This window comes from Glycine max, chromosome 19 (genome assembly GCF_000004515.6).
Source record: "Glycine max cultivar Williams 82 chromosome 19, Glycine_max_v4.0, whole genome shotgun sequence".
Lineage (NCBI taxonomy): Eukaryota > Viridiplantae > Streptophyta > Magnoliopsida > Fabales > Fabaceae > Glycine > Glycine max.
This window is the reverse complement of record NC_038255.2, coordinates 7,377,630-7,387,168: the sequence shown is the minus strand read 5'-3', so window position 1 is coordinate 7,387,168 and position 9,539 is coordinate 7,377,630. Positions and strand designations below refer to the sequence as shown.

General features: G+C 34.2%; 1 protein-coding gene across 1 annotated transcript; it reads right to left on the bottom strand.

Annotated features, from left to right (window-relative positions):
* Nucleotides 1–5,415: 5,415 nt before the first annotated feature.
* On the bottom strand, nt 5,416–7,666 carry LOC121174171 (uncharacterized). The gene is made up of 8 exons (XM_041012867.1): nt 7,498–7,666; nt 6,875–6,965; nt 6,623–6,776; nt 6,307–6,500; nt 6,113–6,233; nt 5,829–5,999; nt 5,700–5,759; nt 5,416–5,580 (listed from the first exon to the last, which is right to left on the bottom strand). The coding sequence occupies exons 1-8, from the start codon at nt 7,664–7,666 to the stop codon at nt 5,416–5,418; spliced, it is 1,125 nt and encodes a 374-aa protein (XP_040868801.1).
* Between the last annotated feature and the right edge of the window lie 1,873 nt (nt 7,667–9,539).

The following is a 9,539-nucleotide window of genomic DNA, read 5'->3' as shown; positions in this document are numbered from 1 at the left end:
AAACGTTACGGAAACGTTACGGAAGCGCCTCGGCTTGGATTTTCTTCACGGAACTAATTTTCCTCAGCTATTTCGAGAGAGAGAGAAGTGCCTAAGGGGCTGAACCCTTTTCTACTTCACTCCTCCCCCTATTTATAGAAAATTGGGGGAGAAGCTTGCCACCCAGCTCGCCCAGGCGAGCAAGGTTGCTTCCTCCAGAAGCAACAACCTTCTGGAGGAATCTTCTGGAGGGCCCAAGTGGGCTTGGTTGCTATTTGCACCCCCATTTTTACTAAATACACCCCCCTGCCCTTTTTTGGTGATTCTTTTTTCGTAAAGTTACGGAAACTTAAGAATTTCGTAACGATACTTGTTTTCTTTCCGTAATGTTACGGAACCTTGCGGATTACATAATCATCCCCTTTTTAACTTACGGAATGTTACGGAACCTCACTATTTGTGCAACGATGCTTCCTTTTGATTTCCGGTGTGTCACGGAACCTTACGGATTGTGCATCAATATTTTCTTTTAATTTCCGGCACGTCACGGAATTTCCCAAATTGCCTAATGATGGGTGCCAAGCACCTCAAAATGACCAAAACCACCTCCGAAGCCCGATCCGGAGGTCGATGATCCGCTTTATCTGATGACATTGACCATCTCAGAGCTTTTCTTGAGGCCTTATCAGGTTAGATGGGATGCCACCGTGTTCGGGGTCGTTAATCCAGATTTCCCCCTGTACATAAAGCACGAAGACCTCTCCGAAATCGCACACGGTGGTCAATGTCTCAGCATATCAGTGTTACAGTTGTGGATTCCGTAAGTCTTTATATAAAAGGCTTTTATTTACCTAAGTTATGGCTTTCAATTCATAAATATTTAACTTTGACTTAACATAAACAGGCATCTCACTGAAACATGTATGCGAGCGGGGAATTCTGATATCTATGGATTCCTCGAGCCTCAGTCCATTCAGAGGTTTGGGCAATCGCAGTTTGAATCTGAAAGTTACATAAAGAGTTGGATGCAGAGTTCACAACGCGATGTGTATCTTGGAGCCTACCTAAATGGGTAAGTCACAAAATAACAAAATTTAATTAATGTTTACTAATGTACTAACCCATTTTAGGTTCCACTGCAGCGGACATTGGCAGATGGTGGTCATCCTGCCCAAGGAACACTTAGTTGTCTGGTTTTGTTCATTGCATAACAGGCCAGACAACTACCTTAAGGGGATTATTAATAGGTTAGTGTTCTTTTCAATACATTTGCATTGTAATACCTCAACGTACAACACCAGTTTTTAATTGTTACTCATATGGAACAGTGCTATCAAGGGTCTTGATGATGCTCCACAGCCTAAATCAAAGGCTCCTGCTAGGTGGATTGTCGTCAAGGTACGTCATTTACATAAAACTTCCACTTATATATATATTTCTTTATGTGTCTGTACACTAGTTGTTTAATTAATATCCAAATTTCATTATGTATTTAGTGTAATAGACAAAAAGGAACTACTGAGTGCGGCTACTATGTCATGCACTGGATGTCCACCATCATTTTAGGAAGTTTTAGAAATAATTGGGAAGCGGTAAGTTTATTTCAAAGAAAATCGATTTATTTATAATTTGTATTACATTATTAACTTAATATGATTTATTTAATCATGCAGTATTTTAACGACCCTAGACCATTGGAGCCCGAGAGATTAAAAGCATTGCGGATTCAGTGGGCACAGTTTTATCTCCGAGTTAGAGATCAGGCCTAGGATTTAGGGACATTTTTTAACATTTTTTACATTTTCTATGTAACACGAACATTGAATTCATTTGTTGATTGTTCTTTATAATATATAAATCAATTATTTGATGTTTATTATCATTAAAACTGCTTGAAAGCAGAATAAAATGTTTATTTGTTGTGAATTGGGCCTCCTGAAATTGCATTTGACAGGTACAATTTTGGGTTTACTGTAAAAACAGAAAGTATATATAAAAAAAATATTTGAAAATAACATTGGTTATTAACAAAAACCGATGTTAATATCATAACCAACATCAGTTATAATAGAAAACCGATGTTAACGTTTGTATATTAACATTGGTTTTTTGTGTATAACCGATGTCAGCGTTTGTATTTTAACATCGGATATCTGTAGATAACCGATGTCAACTATTGTACATTAACATCGGTTAATTATAAATAACCGATGTGAATATTTGAATAGTAACATCGGTTATTTATAATTAACCGATGTTATACACAAAGAACTACACCAAATAAGTGTAAGCATCATCAATGTTGACATCGGTTTTCTAGAAAAACGGATGTTAAGGGCATACATTAACATCGGTTATTCTAGAAAACCGATGTTAAACTAACATATTAACATCGGTTTTACTGGAAAACCGATGTCAACGTTCATCATGCCTACACTTTTTTTGCTGTTGTTCATTATGTTTAACATCGGGTATTTGGAGAACCGATGTTGTCATATGTATGTTAACATCGGTTCTCCAAAACCGATGTTAACATTCATACATTCAACATCGTCACTTTCAACATCGGTTTTAGAACCGATGTAGAATGTTCTAAATAACCAATGTTGAAAGTGTATTTTCTAGTAGTGAAAAGCAGAGGGAATTGTAGGCCTAGATAGCTAGAGCACAATTCATGTATTCTCTGTAACAGTCCATTTTGAGTCTCAAGAATAATATCTCTTCTTGAGTTAGGATTAAAATCACCTACAATAAGTGCAACAACTTCTGAAACAGTTGAAACATTGTATGTCTGACCATCCTTTTTCACAAGTAGATATCAATCTTAATCTGACATTATCGACATCACTATTTTCCAATCTATCTCTAGCTATCCTAAAACTTTTAGCATGCGCATTGTGTTTATCCAGCATTTCAACTAAACTTGAAACAATTTGCGGTTGAATTCCATCGTGCTGGCTGAAAAAAGTAATCTTAGAACTAATATGTAACTGAAACAATATCTGTCATGAATGTATGATTTTTATAATTATAGAAATGAAAAAAATCAGTACCTGATGGCATTAATTCTATTTTTAACTTCGTTGTCTATGTCAAAGATATATAATTGTGCAAATTTGGGTTCTTTTCCAGACGTTGGTAATAAACTGCCTATGCGGTGACATGGTTGACCCTGAATTTTAATTGTAGGAGGTCCTCTTGAACGGTTAATTGATTTGTCTAGCTTAATACCAACAAAAGTAAATGCAAACATCATATTATATGTGCGTATATTTTGTTGATAATTTCTACCATCAGCTGAATTATGATCAAAGAGAAGTCAGTGCAGATATTGGGCTGAATTTTATAATAATGGAAGTTCAACTTTGTCATCTCCAAAACATAAGATGAACCTCGAGCTTCTACTATTTTTATGCTTTGATGTTCTTTCATTATACCATATTTTTGCATTACAGTGTTTACACAGGATTAGTTGGTCACCAGGATCAGAATAGCCTGAAATTGTTTAATAATATACGGAAAGATGATGGTAACAATTGATAAGATGGATAAAAAAATGTGTCAACTGATATGGTTATGAATGATTCAGAATTATAATTTTCACCTTCAGTGTCAATTAGAGGGTCATTGGTAGAAGATTGGTAATGTTCATTTCCAGGCAAAAAATTTAAATCAGATGCTGCAGGGATTACAATTACATATGGTTATTAAATTTCATGAATGAAAAAATGTTGAATAAAGGAGTTTATTTGCATGGCACCTTGTGTTGATTCAAAACTTAGATCTTCTGATGAATCAATTTCAATTGCTTATAGATGGAGAAAAATCAAAGTTAAATGGAATCAATTAATCAAAAGCAATGTATTTTACATGCAAGATGGTTGGTATAGTTTCTTACTGTGACAATTCCTAGATTGTGAAGTAGACTCCATAATTGGTTGTGGAGGGGCCTGAGCCTGAGGTTATCGTTTTTTTATCTAGGATATGTTTTCTGTTTATTCTGGCATTCGCTGAATTAGACTTGTCCTTGAATTAGTTTTTTTCCATGGTGTTAATGACAATTGTTGACTTGATCGAGTTATAAATTAATGAGAAAATGACGATTGAGATCAACTAAGAAATAGTCAAGTTAATGTGGAATGCATGCGAGACATTCTGAAAATAAGAGAAATGGACAGCTGAAGGCCAACAACTATAGTTCAACATTGACAGCTGGGAAAATCTGCATATAGGAATGATGACACCTGCATGTAGAAGCATCGGTGGGTGAGACTGATGGGAAAGCTAATATGAAAGATGTAGTGGATTTTTTTTGTAATCACATCTATAGTATATACCATTCAGCTCGATGTATGTTTTTTTTTCTTCGGATGATGCAGAACAAAATAGGGCACAAACAGCTTAAGGAAATGCCAAATCAAAATAGCTTTTCGTTGATTTAAGCAATTAAGAATGTGTTTATTGCTGAATTAGACTTATTTCTATATTGAAAATTTCCACGTTCTTAATGGCAATTGCTGTACTTTTCCAAGATAGAAATTAATTTTAAAAAATTAAACAAATTTTGAAAATAATAGAAATGCCTAGGTGAGGGGCTAAGTGTATGGTTCAACATTGACAGGTGCGAAAGTTGGAGATACAGGAATGATAATAGTTGTATGTAGAGCCATGACTTGCTGACATTTGGACAAAATCTAATATCAAAGATCTTCTGTGTGCAAAAGTAGGGAGAATGAATTTTGGTGATCTACAAAAAAAATGTTGTTGCTTTATTTGACATTATGATAAAAAAAAAAGTGTATCATATTTATTGTGGTTTTATCGTATCATGTACCATTTCTCGAATGAGTGATAAATGTTATTTGTGTTAGAACGAGAAGTGCATCATATTTGCTTTTACAGATGATCGAGAATACAATTTAAATTGGATAATAGCAACACATGAAATTAAGTTTGGGGGAAAAAAACTTTTGGCTCCACAGTGCAAACACACAACAGGTTCTAGTGCTAAGTTAACACATATATAAACTTTTAAGCAAGAGATTATGGAGAACTGCAACCAAGAAGCTACCATATCATGGAAAAGATATTTTCTTTAAAGAAAAAAGGGTGTAATAATTTATTGTCCTTATTTAATTGGCTTAATTAATATCAGTTACGGTTATGCTGAAATAAACCACAGTCTAGTAATAATGATTTGGTAATCGGTTTGAGAACTGATTAAAAATATAATTCAAATTGGACAATCTTAACATAAAAGATATCTAAATAGCCAAAAGTTAATTCCTGTTTTCACATTAGGAATCTATCAAACATGTCCTCCCTGACAAAATGTTAAACAGGGACAGTACAACAAAAAAAGTCAATGTTTCAACAATTGCACGACTTGCAAATAATAGAATCCATACAACGCGAAAAAAATGCAAGTAGTTGCATTCATTCAATTTGATCATGTCTTGCTAATTTGTTAGATGAAAGTTGGGCCGGTGAAATCTGAGAGGCTTTCGGTTCATCATCACAATCATCAGATGTAAACCGTTTTGTAGGTTTCAATGGAAGACCCAGAAGTGGATCATGATCTGTTGTGTCAGACACAGATTGCTGCGTAACACTTACACTAATCAATAAACTAAATTTGGAATTAGAGGTCGTGGAGTTTTTAAATAAGATTCTGTCAGCATAGATAAAATATGGAAAATGCTATCACAGTGTCAACTTACAGATTCGAGTTGGGAAGGATCATCGGAGTCAAGAATAGGAGCATGAACATTGGAACATGCCTGTATAAGATATAAGTTCAGGATAACAGATATGAGAATAATGGGTGCAACATGCTTTAAAAACATTACCTCGGCATCAGGCAGCATGTCCACCACAGCATTGATCAAATCTAAGTCATTCGAGTATCTAAGAACAACAACATTGTTAAACTTGGGTTGAACTTTGATTTTAAATGCAAGAACATAACCCAGCAACTTATCAAGAGCTAGAGGAGAAAAATTCAAATCAATATCACCCTCCTTGACCAAAGAAAAAAAATTCGATAATTAATATCTATAATCAAATTCGATAGTAAACTAATAAAACATCATTCAAATGTTAAAAAGCATCGTATGATAATTTGGTTAGGTACTTCAATTTTCAACTTGTTAACTTCATTAGCTGATTGTCCAATCAGCTCAATGCATTTATAGTCCCACATCAAAAAATTTGTGCTTTGTTCTTTGTGGGTGACCATCACCTCGACTCTATACCTGTCAATGTACATAAGAGTGTAAAAAAGAATGATAAATGAAGATGACAACAATGAAACATGAGTGCAATAACCTCAGCACAGGTTGGTCATTATGTTTGCCACATGCACATGTGAATGCGACTGTCTCAACATCAGTTTTTCTGTGGCAGTAACTGCAAGCTGGATAACACCATGAATGGTTATCCATAACAATTCTATTAATGGTGCTGACAGTAACACAAACAATTTCTTGGCAAAAAAAGATAGGCATCAGATTCCAAACCAACTGGTACAATCATTGAATAAATAGCAGGACTTTAATTACAGTTCATAGACTTTGATCACCAAGACTTTTCATTAGGTTTTCTATTAAATTGAGTTAACAGTTTAGATAAGTAACAGTTTTACCTTAGAAATGTTGTTAATGTCAGAGATTGTCTTTGCTTCAACTTTTGAAAGAAATTCATCTTTTGACGACAATTGGCTTGAACCTGAAACTTGGGAACTCCCCTGGTCACCAACTGTGAAAACTAACCGAACCTGAATGCCTAAATCAGAAAGGCTATAGACATAGAATAAACCAAAACTATTAGAAGAAATAATGCACACATGTAATTAAGAAAGTTTATAAATTCAGGACCAAGGTCATGACCAACAAACCTCTCCCTGAATTCTTGAATTTCTAAAACAGCTTCATTGATCAATAATTTGGAGGCCCTCAACGAATTACTGACTGAGGGTGCATAAGATCCTGTATTTGTTTGTGACAAAAAAAAAACATAAGATGTTATTTAATAAGCACAAGAATTCACTAATTTGACAGCATGTTGTACCTTGGCCTTCTTTTATTCATGCATGCGTCAATATAATAATGATGGGGAGATTGTTTTCAGACTGATTCAAGTAGTCTATTAACTGCAAGCAATAACTATCCCATAGAGTGCAAGACAGGATTTGGCCACTATGACAAATGAATGGTTCATGCATCAGCTTATAATGATCAAATATAGATAGCAATTGGACACCATACCAAACAAACAATAATAAGAGTAAGAGCATATAATAATTTTAAAAGACATAATTTGTCAAAAGGTCAATTGTACAATATGACCTCAAATCCTTGAGTTTGAAAACAACCAATGTATTCTTTGATCCCACATGATGATAGACTACCTCATCCACAACACCAATAATGTCTGAAGAAATTATAAAATAAAAAATGTCATCAAAAGAACTATAAATTTTGTGGACAAACTAATTCAACAAATTGTAACTGAACTTACCAACCAACAATTTAGGTTCGAAGAGCCCAACAACGATATTGGTGAAATCAGCAAATTTATATTTCTTAAAGGGAAGATCCTCCAAATTGGATTGCCTGAGAACAGTAACTCCGGTAAAAACTAATTTATACTGGTGATCACAGATTCTAAATTGGTCGTCATTCTTCATGACTTTAAAATTATGCATTACGTAAGTACAATTTTCGATCAAATCATCCTTCCAAGATTTTAACTGATCTTGTTTACAGACAACATGGATTGTATCTCCCTGTAACAGACAAAGTATATAAGTAACTAGTTGAATGCTTAATAATGAACCAAAAAAAAAGACAAAGAAAACCATACATGAGAAACAGAGAAAACCAAACATGAGAATCAATTATGGCCATTTTTGCTTGTTCAGATCTGTTTGGAGTCCCAACGAATCAAAGATCAGTAATTCTTACGACAAGTTTAGTGCCTCTTTTGATCCATTAATAGACTTGATGTTATCAAGAGCACGTGCCATAATTCTGCCACAACAACATGACCGATAAACTTTGAATGGAAATGCAGGTGGGATAATCAAAGAAGGTGCAGCAAGGCAGCAAAGAAATGTGGTAACAATGAGAAACAAAGCAAAAACAAACATGCATAAGAATCAGGCAAGCTGCGGACACAAGTGCATAATAGACATGCAACTGTCAGCATGAGATGAAAAAAATATATCAGAAAGAAGTACAAAAGATAAAATGTAGAACCAAAGATACATAATAGGCAAAACACATTGGAACATAATTTTTAGCCTCATTCAAGTACTCTAAGAACTGATACCAATAATTATCCTATAGGGTGCAAGACAGTATATAATAGACATGCATAGGAATCAGTCAACTTGGAGGCACAATTGCATAATAGACATGCAAGTATCAGCATGACATAAAAAAAAATATAGAAACAAATAATGGTCAATGTATCACTTTATAATCAAAACACAGCCACAATTTGTCACAAACAAAGCCGAGCACTAACTGGCTCAAACACAATGATAGAAAAAATCCAACCATGCATTGACAAAAAGCAAAAAATCTCAGAAAAACACCCATGGAAAAACTAGGAAAAAAACCTTAAGGCAAAGAAGCTCAACCAAACGTCAACACGCTAAAAATTTAGACAGAAAAGAGGAAATTTAATTTCCAAAAATTTACAACCAAAAGGAAGACCAAAGCATTACCTTCACTCCCCACAACCAAAGAAAACAACGCAGCAAATCAAGCTGTAGAAAACAGGCAATTTATTTTATAAAAAGGTATAACCAAAAGCAAGACCAAAGATGAACGCAAGCATGCAGCAAAAGAAAGGGAAAATAATAGAGAAGAACTGAAAAAATCAATGCTAGCTTAACTCCCCGCAACCAAAGAGAATACCGCGGCAAACCAAACTGCAAAAGAAACTGAAATGCACTCAAAACTTAGACAAAAAGCTGGGGATTTATTATCCAAAAACTTACAACCAAAAGAAAAACGAAACATGAACACAAGCATGCAACAAAAGAAATTGAACAACAAAGGAAAAGAACCTGGAAAAAGCAATGCTTCATTCACAAACCCAAAAATTGAAGAAGAAACAAAACAGCAAGGCAACGTAAGATATAGTGGAACAAATGGAAGTAGAAAGAAGACCAAACCAACACAGTAAAAGTGCCACATGACAGAAAACAAAAGCAATACAGCAAGCCAAGTGGCAGAAAACTAAACCCAAAGCTGGAAATAATTAATTGAAGCTATAAACATATAGCGTCATATATTAATCCACAAAGAAAGAAAAGGAAAGCATTGTTTGGCGAAAGGAAAATTGACAACAACAAACCCAATGAGGAACTTAAAAATTCAAACAGAAAGAAAAGCAAGAAGGGGCAACAAAAGAGAGTAACAACAACAATTAAGAACGAAGAAACAAAACAAAATTGGTGATATTATTATTACAATAATGATCAATAACATTATTATTATTATTATTATTATTATTATTATTATTATTATAAAAATCGGTTAAATTCTTTT